The sequence below is a fragment of the Talaromyces rugulosus genome, chromosome I (genome assembly GCF_013368755.1).
Source record: "Talaromyces rugulosus chromosome I, complete sequence".
Lineage (NCBI taxonomy): Eukaryota > Fungi > Ascomycota > Eurotiomycetes > Eurotiales > Trichocomaceae > Talaromyces > Talaromyces rugulosus.
In genome coordinates this window covers 1496729-1509945 of record NC_049561.1, presented here as the reverse complement: position 1 = coordinate 1509945, position 13217 = coordinate 1496729, and the positions used below count along the sequence as shown (strand labels likewise).

At 48.6% G+C, this 13217-nt stretch overlaps 4 protein-coding genes across 4 annotated transcripts; 3 read left to right on the top strand and 1 right to left on the bottom strand.

Moving 5' to 3' along the window:
* Positions 1-811: 811 nt before the first annotated feature.
* On the top strand, positions 812-4426 carry TRUGW13939_00502 (uncharacterized protein; the record flags this gene model as incomplete). The annotated part of the gene is made up of 3 exons (XM_035483709.1): positions 812-1361; positions 1417-3450; positions 3504-4426. 3 exons carry the CDS (start codon positions 812-814, stop codon positions 4424-4426), a joined length of 3507 nt encoding a protein of 1168 aa, XP_035339602.1.
* A 1649-nt stretch (positions 4427-6075) lies between these two features.
* TRUGW13939_00501 (uncharacterized protein) lies at positions 6076-7547 on the top strand (the record flags this gene model as incomplete). The annotated part of the gene is made up of 7 exons (XM_035483708.1): positions 6076-6110; positions 6182-6275; positions 6378-6446; positions 6505-6520; positions 6584-6784; positions 6838-7296; positions 7354-7547. 7 exons carry the CDS (start codon positions 6076-6078, stop codon positions 7545-7547), a joined length of 1068 nt encoding a protein of 355 aa, XP_035339601.1.
* Positions 7548-8085: 538 nt separating this feature from the next.
* Positions 8086-9003, top strand: TRUGW13939_00500 (uncharacterized protein; the record flags this gene model as incomplete). The annotated part of the gene is made up of 1 exon (XM_035483707.1): positions 8086-9003. One exon carries the CDS (start codon positions 8086-8088, stop codon positions 9001-9003), a length of 918 nt encoding a protein of 305 aa, XP_035339600.1.
* A 583-nt stretch (positions 9004-9586) lies between these two features.
* Positions 9587-13092, bottom strand: TRUGW13939_00499 (uncharacterized protein; the record flags this gene model as incomplete). The annotated part of the gene is made up of 7 exons (XM_035483706.1): positions 9587-10276; positions 10327-10881; positions 10936-11204; positions 11267-11420; positions 11472-11570; positions 11625-11758; positions 12888-13092. Coding segments are annotated over 7 exons (2106 nt in total), but the record flags the coding sequence as incomplete, so codon positions are not given.
* Between the last annotated feature and the right edge of the window lie 125 nt (positions 13093-13217).

Here is a 13217-nt window from a genome sequence, read left to right as displayed (position 1 = left end):
GGAGCACGAGCGTAAATACTCGACCCACTCGAATGCCATCTGTGCCTCATTCCGACAAACTCGATAGTTTACTGATTTTATAATATTACTCGCAAAATATGAGTTCTTTGGAGAGTAAAGGCCCCACTGGGCTGGCGTGATTATTGCCTTGGGCCGATCCGCCTCGCTGGTAACTACGTATCCCCCGCGGCCGTGCGTCCCCTCCCTTTACTAACAACGAACGACGGACTTAACGATATCCTATCTGGTTTTCGCATTCTGGCACTATTATTATTGTTCTTGTCAATTTTTTTTTGGCTGCTGTCCTTTTGATGTGAGAGGTACTATCGAACTGTCTCTAAGAAGTGCCCCACTGCAGCTTCTTCCTTTGTTTTTTTATTGTTTCGTCTTTTCTTTGACAGGCCATCGTTATCCTCCAACAACGGGCAGGTCCCTTATATCTCGTCTCTCGTCTCGACTGTCGACGAAATCCATCAAGCATCCATTTATCATTCCATCTCAAGTCACACCCTACTTGGGTTGATTCATCGTACCGCCAATTTTTATCCGTTTATATCCAAAAAAAGGCCGCATCCCGAAGTGTTACATCCCGGCCTGCCTCCATCTGCATGCGGCATGATAAACCTCGAAATCACAACTTGACTCGACCATACTCACGGACGAACTGTCAGAAATTACTTTACATGAAATAAACAGACGACTCGAAAAAAGAAGAAGAAGACGAACAGAAGGATATATTTATTCCTTCTATCGTCATCGAAATAGCCGCCTTTTTACCCCCCTACTCGCCAGCGTTGTTCAATGCGTCCATATGCCAACGTGGTCGTCTCGCATTCTCCCACGCCCGCCCTCGCCGAGCTCCCATAATCCAAGTCATACACGCCCTTCGAATCGTACAGTTGATCTGGATAGAGGCGCGGCGCTTGCCATCAATTACAATGTGCCCATCCTGCCAAGTTCGGCACCAAGTCGGCCGCATCGACGTTCGCTCAGCCAACCGTTTCCCTCGCTCATGCCTACGAGCCCCAGAAGGGGAGGGAGGAAGGTGACAAAGGAGGACTTTCTGGACTCGGATTCGGATGGCAACGACGACGCTTACGATCCAATACGATATGTTCCCGAACCTCGATCGCATAGTCCGAGAAAGGGATGGACTCCGGCAGAGGAGGTGGTGAATGGCAAGTGCATGACGTGCCATTCGACTATGCGGTGGCCCAAGAATACAAAAATCTTTAGGTGTTCTATCTGTTTGATGGTGAATGACTTGGAACCTTATCTGAATGGTGATGATCATGTGGGTGACGAAAGTCAACCGCCGACGCCTCCTCCAAAAGATGGTTCTTTTGAACCTAGGCTCCCAGGTAAGCTTTTTTCTCCTTTTGCAGTTTTTGATAGAATAGTTTTGATAAGATTTAGCTACCCCACTGTCTATCGAAAAAACCAAGGAATTGATTGATGGCTGCTTGCGGGACTTTCTCCAGCGTCGTTTAGCTGGGCATCAAAGACAAGAGCCCGAGCCGCAATATGTCCATGATGTGCATTTACAACAAAACCACCTTGGAAATCCCAAAGAGCAGCATACTTCGTCACGTCATGTTCAGAAGCAATACAACACAGATCTTCTCTCACCCTCTAGTGGAAGTGGTAGAAATGACCAGATAACGAGGCTACGGTCTAGCTCCGATACGCCGCTCATACGAAGAAATGACCCCTCTCCGCGAGATCAAGATCGCTCTCCTCGTCGCACAAACACAAACACAGATACTACAGAACCGAAGCATGGATCGGGGACTCGATCATGGATGTTCCGGCCCTTGGAAGACTACATTATCAAGTCATTTGCTGGCTGTGATTGCCTCAATAACTCGTTTCTAACACCCGGCCCACCTCGTCGAACCGTGAGCGAGAGCATCTACCCACGGCCTCGCCCAGAGATATCAGCTCCTATAGTCTCGCCAGATGGCCAAGTGTTTGAACTCGATCCGAAAATGTTACTGCTTGGTGATATCGCTGAAAACTCATCATGGTGGATGGGTGGCCGGCCACAGCGTCATGAAGCCAAAGACGCTGGCGCAGTGCCTGCAAAATCCTTGCCTCGGTCATCGAGGTCGCGTGTAAACTCAAAGTCTCCACGGATTGATTGGGAAGCCGTGGCAGAATGGTACAAGGTAGTCGTCAATGTAGGGGATTCCTGGAGAGATATTTGGTCTGCTCTGGTCGAAAATAATGAGATGAACCCTGATATTCCAGTCGATATGAGAGGATTGGATAGAGAGATTGCAGAAGCACGTGTCCACGCTCAGCGAACGTTACTAAAGGCGACTGAGAATCTTTTGAAGCGACCTCGTCGTCCGCTTCGCCGCCTTGAATCAGCAAGATTTCTGTTGATTGTACTGGCCAATCCTCAGCTGACGTCAAGCAAGGAACCAGCAACACAAAGCCTCACGCCGGCCAGCAATTCTGATCCTAACGGCTCAATACCAAATTTCAGCAGGTTGCCTGGAACGGGCGATCGAAGAGGGGTATCTAGCTCACATAAATCCCGGCCCAGGAACCTTGTTGACCATTCAGGCATTGTCAAGAGGACGCTGGGTCTCCTCGCCAATTTACCAGATAGCTGCCATCACTACTTGGTTAGCTGGTTTGCTCGGTATTCCGAGAGTCAATACGAACGACTTGTCACTCTTGTTGGTCGATTTCTCACCCATCGATTAACTCGACAACACGGCCGTCAGCGCAGTGGACCTATGCCATCTGTGAACGGGCTGGTTCCCAGCCTCTCAGGAAATATCGAAAACTCTCACGTTCAACTTCATGCAGCGCTCAGTGGTTTGTCTTCAGACCAGACTGGTGAGGCAAACAACAAACGGAAAATCTACACGGATGACTGGCAGGTGCGAGCCGCGGCCAGAGTGATGGCCTTGTTGTTTGCTGCGAACAATGTACATGTCACTCGAAGGCGTCATGATACTGCACGCAATAATGAGGGTACCCCTTTTGTCCGACATAAAGACAAATCAACACTACCACTTCACTATTTTTACAATAGTCTGCTGGACTATTCGGACTTGGTATCTGATTTTGAGGCATGGGAGGCGCGCACTACGACATTTTCATTCTGTCAATATCCATTCTTATTGAGCATCTCAGCGAAAAGCCGAATCTTGGAGCATGACGCTCGTCGCCAAATGTCAATCAAGGCCCGAGAAGCATTTTTGGATAGCATTCTTCGGCAAAAAGATGTCAGTCAGTACCTCAATCTCAAAGTTCGGCGAGACTGCTTGGTCGAGGACAGTCTACGGGGTGTCAGCGAGGTAGTAGGTGGCGGGCAGGAAGAGATTAAAAAGAGCTTGCGTATTGAATTTGTTGGGGAAGAAGGGGTTGATGCCGGAGGCCTTCGTAAGGAATGGTTTCTCCTCCTCGTCAGAGAGGTTTTTGACCCTAATCATGGTTCGTATCACGAAAAATAAGCCATGTATCGTGCTAACTATTTTTTTTCACAGGCTTGTTTGTCTACGACGAGGATTCGCAGTTTTGCTACTTTAACCCATTTTGCTTTGAATCTTCGGAGCAATTCTTTTTGGTTGGCGTCCTTCTTGGACTTGCAATGTACAATTCGACTATTCTCGATGTAGCATTACCGCCGTTTGCTTTCAAGAAGCTCCTTGCAGCGGCGCCCCCGACCAACATGGCGGCAAGCAGTGCACCAAAACATCCACACACCTGCACGTTAGAAGACCTTGCAGAGTACAGACCGACATTGGCGAAGGGGTTGCAAGCACTGTTGGATTATGATGGAGACGTGCAAGAGACGTTCTGCTACGACTTTGTGGCACGTGTGGATCGCTATGGCCAACATGTCGAAACACCTCTCTACCCCGGGGGCGAAAAAAGACCTGTAACAAACTCAAACCGCCAGCAATTCGTCAACCTGTATGTGCACTACCTACTCGACACAGCCGTCCAGAGACAGTTTGAGCCTTTCAAACGAGGATTCTTCACAGTCTGCGGCGGCAACGCGCTGTCCCTATTCCGACCCGAAGAAATCGAGTTGATGGTTCGCGGCTCCGACGAACCTCTGGACGTACCCACGCTACGTGCAGTAGCCACGTATGAAAACTGGCCACTCAAGGAGGACCCCGAATCTGAGCCTGTGGTCTCCTGGTTCTGGGATTTCTTCACCCAGGCCAACCCGTCTGACCAGCGCAAGCTTTTGTCGTTTGTGACTGGCAGCGACCGCATCCCGGCCACGGGCGCGGCCAGTCTGAGTATCAGATTGGCCTGTCTCGGGGATGATTCTGCCCGCTATCCGATTGCGCATACCTGCTTTAATAAAATGGGCTTGTTTCGATATTCGTCGAAACGCAAGTTTGAAGCCAAGCTCTGGGGCGCTATTTTTAATAGTGAGGGATTTGGTTTGAAATGAGAAAGTTTCTCTCTTTACTAATTCTTGCGAGATGGAAGACTTTCATGGGAATTCTTTTGTTTTTTTACGTTGAGCTATTAAAAAAAAAACATTTGCATTTGCAGGGCATTTTGTGGAAGATTGGAGTTGTACTCATCTTGTTTTATATAAACTCGTCCGGGCCTTTTTTTCTCTCTTTCTTTCCAGCTTTCTAAATCCGGGATTTTTGTTATGACTGTCGAATTGGGTCCCTCCCGTACTATGTGTGTAAATTATCGATTCGATATCAGTTGATTTATTACGCTGCTGTATTTAAATAAATCCATGACTCATTCTCTCCCCCTTTTAGAAAAAGAGAGAATACTAAGCAAGGGGGGGAATAAAACTCCATGCCCATCACCCCCCACCTTTGATACATATGTATTGACATCGAGTGCTATTACGTAGCCGGTATATCATGTCATGCATGCCATGTCATATAGCAGATAGAATGTGTTGTTGGCACTCTGCATATCTTTACCATTTCTGGAGCCACGAATGAAAATCCGGGGTTGGTAGGAACGCTTTTCCTTGGCTACATTTTTTACGTGTCTAGTTTCTCACGTGGGACCCTTTTTTTCTTTTCTCTCTGGCAGCTATGGGAATATCCCGGGGCATATAAATAATTACTCCGTACAATATTTATTAATCAAGTGGGATGTTTCAGTTGATGTGTTTCGGATTAAGAAAATGGAATTGAAAAAAAAAAAAAAAAAAAAAAAAAAAAGTTATTCCGGGGCTATTTCAATAATAAATGTCTTGGTCCGGTTGCCAGTTTATGGCCGAGATTATATTTCTTATTCAGCTGCAGTAGTGGTGTTAGTCAGAATGGGATTGACCTTCAAATTCAAACGGTCAGACGTTCAATCTTGTGATACGTGACGTAGTGGAATCCGGCCTGTACAAACCCTCATAGGCATCGTAACTCTGACCCTCAAGGGCAAGCTACGTACAGTCATGGTAGCGTTGTCAAGTAAGCTACACCGAGGAACCCCTTCCGGATATAGAATGTTGATGTTCCTGGTTGTTGTTCTTGGTTGTCCGGTCAATGACCGGCCTCAGATGGTAGCAGTCTGCTCAAGGGCTTGCATGAGTCAATCAGCCATTGGTTTCCAAGAACAAATTCCCGCTCATTCATAAACTTGGCCGGCTAGCGTCGCGAACAGGGACGTTCAGACCATCACTGGTTGGTTGACTCCATTGACGAGCCCGATCTGGTGGTATCCCTCCGGGCCGCAGTCCCCCGTTAGCTGGTCCTCTCTATACAAATACCTCAACGTTCCCCATCCATTTGTCTTTGGCCTTTTCTTCTTCCGTTTGCCCTTTACACTCCTCAATTCCCCTTGCCAGCGATACCTAGAGCAGCACACTCAGGTCAGTGAAGCCCTCCTTACTCATGTTTCTCATCAGACACGCGGCGGTAGTGCCCGCGGAGCACCCCACCTTGCCCTGTCTAGCCCACGCCGAGAAGCGGGGAACGTTGCCTTAGTTATTATTGTCCGTTTTGACGTCGCATTTGTCTCTGACGTCGTTGTGCCTGTACAGGTTTCCCCGAGTTTCTAGCCTCGTTCATAAAGAAGCTTTTTTCCACAAAGACAACCCAACACAAGCTGCGCGCAAAACAACACAAAATGGCGTCTATACCCGCGACCATGAAGGCTCTCCAGTGCGTACCCTTTTCTGTTCTCACTCAATGCATGACTATGCGGCGATCAAATGTGGGCCCTGTTGCGCAAGCTTACTGACTGCGCGATCTGACAGATACGAGAAGCCAGAGGTGTATGGAATCGTCGAGATACCTGTTCCCACCCTTCGTGAAAACGATGTTTTGGTATGTGCTCTCTGTGATGAACCACAGCATTATGTGATTCTTTTCAGTGGCTTCATGCCCAGGGCGCAGGGCAAAATGGCTAATGAGTATTTCGATCGATAGGTCAAGGTCAAGGCTTGCGGTGTATGCGGCACTGATTTGCACATCCACGAGGGTGAATTTCTTGCCAAGGTACGTAGGCAACTCGTGTATGCCTAAGTAACGAAACGCTAACGTCGCCTTCTTATAGTTCCCTCTCGTTCCCGGTAAGCTGGTAGCTCGAGCATTAATATCTCCATGTCGATGACTAAGAACAATGATGTGATTAGGCCACGAGACAGTCGGCCAAGTCGCTGCCATTGGACCCAAGGTCAAGGGATTCGAAATCGGTGATCGTGTTGTTGCAGACAACTCTGAACTCTGCGGACAATGTTTCTACTGCCGTCGCGGTGAGGAGTTGCTTTGCGAGCACTTCGAAGCCCACGGTGTCACAATGAACGGTGGTTTCGCCGAATACTGCGCCTATCCTGGTAAGGATCTAAGCATCGTGCTGGTGGCAAAAAAATCCGCTAACAAAGAATAGCCGGCCGAGTTTTCAAGATCAAGAACCTCAATGATGTTGATGCCACACTCCTCGAGCCCGCCTCTTGCGCTGCTCATGGCTTGGATAAGATTGCGCCTAAGATGGGTTCATCTGTCCTCATGTTCGGCGCCGGCCCGACTGGCCTTGTTCTTTCTCAAATGTTGCGCCAGAATGGTGGTTGCCATGTTGTTGTCGCCGCTCCGGAGGGTCTCAAGATGGATTTGGCCAAGAAACTGGGCGCCGGAGACGAGTACATCGCTTTGTCTCGTAGCAACCCCGAAGTACAGTTCCAGAAGCTCCAGGTTGACAACCCCTACGGCTTTGATATTGTTGTTGAGGCTACCGGAAATGCGAAGATCCTGGAGGATTCCATCAACTATGTTCGCCGTGGTGGTAAACTCGTTGTGTACGGCGTGTATGCTAACAAGGACCGCGTCAGCTGGCCTCCATCCAAAATCTGTGAGTTGGCCAGAGTCGCCTATCTGTCGAGGTGGATGTGCTAATCGGAATTGATAGTTGGCGATGAAATCACCATTCTTGGATCGTTCTCCGAGACGTATAAATTCCCTGCCGCCATTGACTACCTTGACCGCGGTAAGGTCAAGGTCGAAGGTATCGTTAACAAGACGTTCAAGCTGGAGCAATGGGGCGAATGCCTTGAAGCCATGAGGAACAAGAGCGCCATCAAAGCAGCGATCACGTTTGACTAGATGAGTTGTTGTTTGAATTGCCTGAAGACTTCATCTTTAAGGTGAACTGTGTTGTGACTGTGTCCAATAAATAGTACTTTATGATAATGTGACGATAAGAATTTCAAGAGAATTTTTTAAAAAGAGACCAAATCAAGACTCAAATGGTCAATTCGAAAGTAAACTCCGGGGCATCCGGTAAATATAAATACCGGTTAGACTGAGTACCTTGCTGATGAGATAGCAACAGACGAGAGCAGTAAGTGAGGTCACGATGTACACTACCCCTCATTTTCGAGGAGCCCGCCATCACCAGCATTAGTCCAGGGTTGCATGAGTTCACAGCCTGTTGATCTGTCTCAGCGCTTGTACAATTCCTGTTCTGGTCAATTGGGTGAGTAGTTGTAAGAAGAACAATCGAAGGAGGAGAAATCGCCATAGGGAAGTCGGTGAGCCATGACTAATTATTGCATAGTGGCGGGAAGGAAGGCGCCATGCCATCGCAAACAAGCTTCCTTCCGCAACGCCGCATCGAGGTGCACATTCTCTTTTAACAACCATGGTCAAACCACTCTCGTTTAAAGGCGACAAAAAGTCCAAAAAGCGCAAGCATCGCGATGAAGACTCCGAATCACGCCGCCCAAACCCATTCAGCGACAATGCCGTAGTCCCAGCAGCCGCAGCACAAGATGAACAAGCCACGGACGAACAAAGCTGGGTGTCGGCCGACGTCGCTACAGACTTGAACGGACCTGTCGTATTCGTGCTGCCATCGACTCCACCTACGTGTATTGCGTGCGACGCCAATGGCAAGGTCTTTGCTAGCGAGCTTGAGAACGTGATTGAGGGTGATCCTAGTACGGCGGAACCGCACGATGTGCGTCAAGTTTGGGTTGCAACGAAAGTTGCTGGGGCAGAGGGGTTTAGTTTCAAGGGTCATCATGGCCGGTATATTTTCATTCTTTGGACACCCAAGTATGGAGGGGAAACAGTTACGGCATGGTACGCTAACGCAGGCACAAGGTATCTGAGCTGCGACAAGTATGGCATTATAAGCGCGAATGCCTCCGCAATATCACCCGCTGAATCCTTCATTCCTATTCAAGCACACGACACACCCGGCATGCTTGCGTTCCAGACCCGAGGCGGCGAAAGCGAAACGGATACATTCGTGACCATTCAGGAAGACTCGGGCAAGGGCTCGGGCGCCGTCGAGATCCGGGGAGATGCGTCAAGTATAACATTTGAATCTACAATCCGCGTTCGTATGCAGGCACGATTCAAGCCGAAGCTCAAGGCTTCCAGAGAAACCAAAGCCAGGGAGAAGATTTCAAGGAGAGAGCTTGAAGCGGCCGTGGGAAGGAGGCTAGAAGACGATGAGGTCAAGCGGCTCAAGAAAGCCAGAAAAGAGGGAAATTACCATGAGGAGATTCTTGACGTGCGGGTCAGTGGCAAGCATGACAAGTTTGCGTCGTGAGCGAGGTCGTGAGGAACAGAATATTTCCAAGCAAAGAGACCCGACAGAAGAGAAACCCATATCGGTTCGAAGCTTTCGAACCGGTATAGGTAGGGGATATCCCAATTCCCAGGATAGACACACAACGTCCCTGACTGGACATGTCTGGGCAATTGAGTCGAACCCTTGCAAGAACGGGTCAATGTGAGAACAGGAGGCAAAGTTAGAGAGCTTATCTCTTAGAGTTGCCTTACTGACTTGCTTCCAAGGGGCTATTATTGGAATTTGAAGCTATCTAGGTTGCCGTCATGGCACACATATGACAGCTCATTACAACCAGAATACTTAGAATAATGGAATTGACCGCGCCTGGGCCATTCACGGCTGCATGCATTTTTACTACCGTTCTGCCTCGCACATCAAGCAAGGAGACTCATGGCCTAAGATTGTCTAGAAAATAAAGTGATTGCTGGCTATGATACAATATAAACGATAATTTTGTTGAAAACGAATGCATCGACGGCTCCATGCAGATAGTGCAAGTCATAAGGCATACTTCATAATCATATCAACTAATGCACGCATTGTGATTTTCCCATACGAGTTATAACTCGACTTCCTCTTCTGTATGATTGTTTCCTGCGGACACAATCGCAATCTCATTCCATGCATCAAAGGTTCCAGTGCGAGCAGCACGGTAAGCCCGACGACGGTTGCTGTAGGATTGAGCACCGGCACTAGGTAAACCATCAACCCTTACCTCATTTTCAGTATCCTGAGACTGAAAAACGGATTTTGGTATCGATTGTTGGCTATCGACATTCCTAGATATCACATTTGTTTCTTCGATACTAGACCGACCTGCTCCGTGGTCTGAAGCTGTGGCGGGCGCTTCACTGTCAAGAAAAGGCTCTTGACTGGCATGGTGAGAATCAGTCGTCTGATATGAATTCTGAGATTCTTCGTTGAGAACCTCATCGAAATCAGCAGGAAGTGGACCAATGGCGAAATGGACCCTGCCACCCATTGCCTGTAGATGATGCCTCGCATCACGCATCAAAGTGTACCGTGCTCTTTTGTTTTCCCGTTCTAGCCTGTCCGATTCAGTATCCAGCATATGTTTGTCGTGCGCAAACTGCTTTGCAGAACACAAGTATCCGAATAGACTTTCCATGGAAACTGATTCGTCCCAGGTTTCACGATCAACGGTACAAGGGAAAACATCTTTCGGCTTGAAGGCCGAGACGAGCTCACATAGCTCTGCGTAGGAAGAATGCCGGGAGTAAGAGAATGTCTGATGATCCGGTTAGCATAGTCATAAACGGTTCATATCAAGATACGTACAATTGTATCCGCTGTTCCCGAAATGTCGCTGGGTTGCTCTCGGACTTTGCTGATGACGGAGACCAGGTCTTGGAGTGAAACGTCGGCATCCTTGGCCAGTCCGAACTCGTCCAATGAAAGTTTGTTCTTCCCCGCCTTAAACGCAGTTCTCAATGTTTCCGTAGCATGTGAAACAGTGTTTGCATCGTCAACATGTTTCATTAGGAGTTCCTCGAGCTTTTGCAGTGCAGTTTCATCCGGCAGCTCCAGTTCATGATTTTGATACAAATCCCCTTTTCCACCACCAGCACCGATTTCAGGCACATCTGTTCCAGCCATATCCCGAGTAACAACGGGAGTGATAAATACAGACTTTCCTGACTTGATAGAAGAGCAGAATGCGCCAGGTTCGCAGCTGTGGATCTTGACATTCTCGTCAAGAGTTAAACAACCAGGAATAAATTCGTTTCCTAGTTGAAAGCCGCAAAGAAAACTGGCTGTATCAAGCCCTGGTACGTTTTGAGAACGTGCGGCCAATGATTTGTAAAGGCTATACTGGTACCTATCGACATGTATCTATATGGCCATTAGACATGGAGTTCCAAGAATCGGCAATGCTGATTGTCACACCTTGGAGTTTAGAGCAATAGATAGAGCTTGCCATACTTCTTCGTATCCAAAGGTCCAGGCTCTCAAATAGAACATAGTGTCTTGTGGATAGTTCTTCACCTTTTCTAGAAGCTCTTGGATCCCTGCTGATTTGGGTGGAAAGGTTCGGTATATCTGTGACTTGACGGCAAAAGTCGTGTCCAGGTAGATTGTATCCAGTGTTTTCAGGCCACATGCGTAAGGAATGAGTACTGGATTTCTGGTCAAAGAATTTACCCACCAAGTTTCCGCTGAGGCCGTTAGTAACTCGTGTGCATCTATAACCCGTGGAGAAAAGGACAAGATCCCATACCTCGGATATCTCCAGTGTAAAGTATAGCCTTTCCTTGGCCTTCGATTAAGAACATCACTGCGCCTGCGCAGTGATTGGCATCAAACAGCGTTACCCGAATGCGTTGCAACGGGGTAAGCTGGATCTCGGTTGGGGTATGCAGCGGTATCGGCCGCTATCGCCAAGGCATAAGCAAGGAATAGATTGTCTAGGAAAGACGACTTACTAAAAGCTTCGCCAGGTGCCCATAGTGTTGCTTTCTGGACTCGAGAATCCCTTTCGAGAAATTCATGCGATGAGGGTATTTTTCAATACGCAGCAGCAACTTGGATTGGAGATGCTCAGCCAGGTTCTATGATCACTTTCAATAGACACATACCTCTTTGGTTACTGCAGAGCAGTATATGAACGGTGATTGTAGGGATTCGAGGCCCTGCAAATGATCACTGTGGACATGGCTGAGAAAGCACGCCAACGGTGCAGGTTGATCAGGCACTTTGCGGAAGTAGTCGACTAGGGGTGAGAATGCTTAGTACAAACAAGTCGGAAGATCCATATAACGCATGCACATCTTACTTCTTATGAATGGAAACTCTGATGGGATCGTGAGCGAATGGCTGTATGGTTTCAGACTAGTGGGTTGACTTACGTGAGACGAGACCATTGAAGGTCGACATACTGCAGTGCCCGCTCTCTAGTCAGCGGTAGATGAGGAGATCATTCTGGATGGTGGATGATGGATGGCAAATGAGACGAGATGAGGTGAGAGCTGCTACGACGAGGGTTCAGCAGGCTGCTGCTTCCTTTTTGGGATGTGATGCCTGGGACGCCAAGCCCGCGGGTGCCTGAGAACCAAGGCCGCCACAAATTATCTATACTATTTACTCGCACTACGTAACGTTACGTATGGCTTTCTACGGCCATAACATTAATTCTAAACAGGAATGATAATAAGAAATAATATTGATAAAACGCAGACGGCGCAATTCCCCCGTTATTAGAACCGGAAGACTGTAGCCTGTTCGAATGAGCCGAGAACATTCAGGATCTCATGCATATGCACGCTGCGTGTTTCTTGGGGTGGCGATCGACTTGTCCCAGAAAGATTCCACAGCATGTCCAGTGTTCACGGTATATCCAGCGTTGAGTTGTCGTCCTCGTCGTCATCGTTCCCATGGGGTCGACTAGATGAATGGAAAAGCGGACGCAATCATCATTATCATCATCATCTTCTTCCTCCTGCCTGTCAATCGGATACAGTTTGTTTCACATCTCCGATGTTTAATAATAATGGATCATGGACGGGACTTCGATAAGGACGTAACGTTGTCAGCAGGTAGTCCTTAGTCGCCCCGGGTAATATTTATCAGCCAAGAGAAAATTCTAGTTTTGCCGCCAACGTGCTAGGCTGGGGCTTTTAACTGCTAGCAGTTAGCGGGTTACTCAGACACGAATCTTAGCCATGATTAGGCCATGCCGGTGGGTATAGTCCTAGAATATGCAGCTCTGCAGCGGGGGCGACCGAGGGCGGCTGGGCTGGATGACTGGATGGCGTGAGAGCTGCAGCATGCGATGCGCTGGTCATTTGCGAGTTGTCCGTCGGCTCGTCAGCGGCCTGCTGTCTCTGTGCCTCTCTGCTCACGCTCAAAAGCCGCCTGTGCCCCCAGCTCTGGGGTCGAGTTCGCTTTCTGCTGTCTTGTCTTTTTTGTCCCCTTTCGACATCGACCAGGAGAAGACGACGGACGCAGCCGGCGGAGCCGTTGGATAATAACACCAGGGGATCGCCGCCCTTCCAGAAACAAATCCACCTTCTGCAATCGTCTAACCGCATTTGCTGGTGTTCCTGGAACTAAGCCGCGCCCCCCTTGTTAGTTTAATTGATCGCAACTCAGTGGCCACGCCCTCTCCGCACTGCGCCGAGATCCATCAGGTTTGCCCATCCATTCAGCAGCCAGCGAAGAGCGTCGCCGCG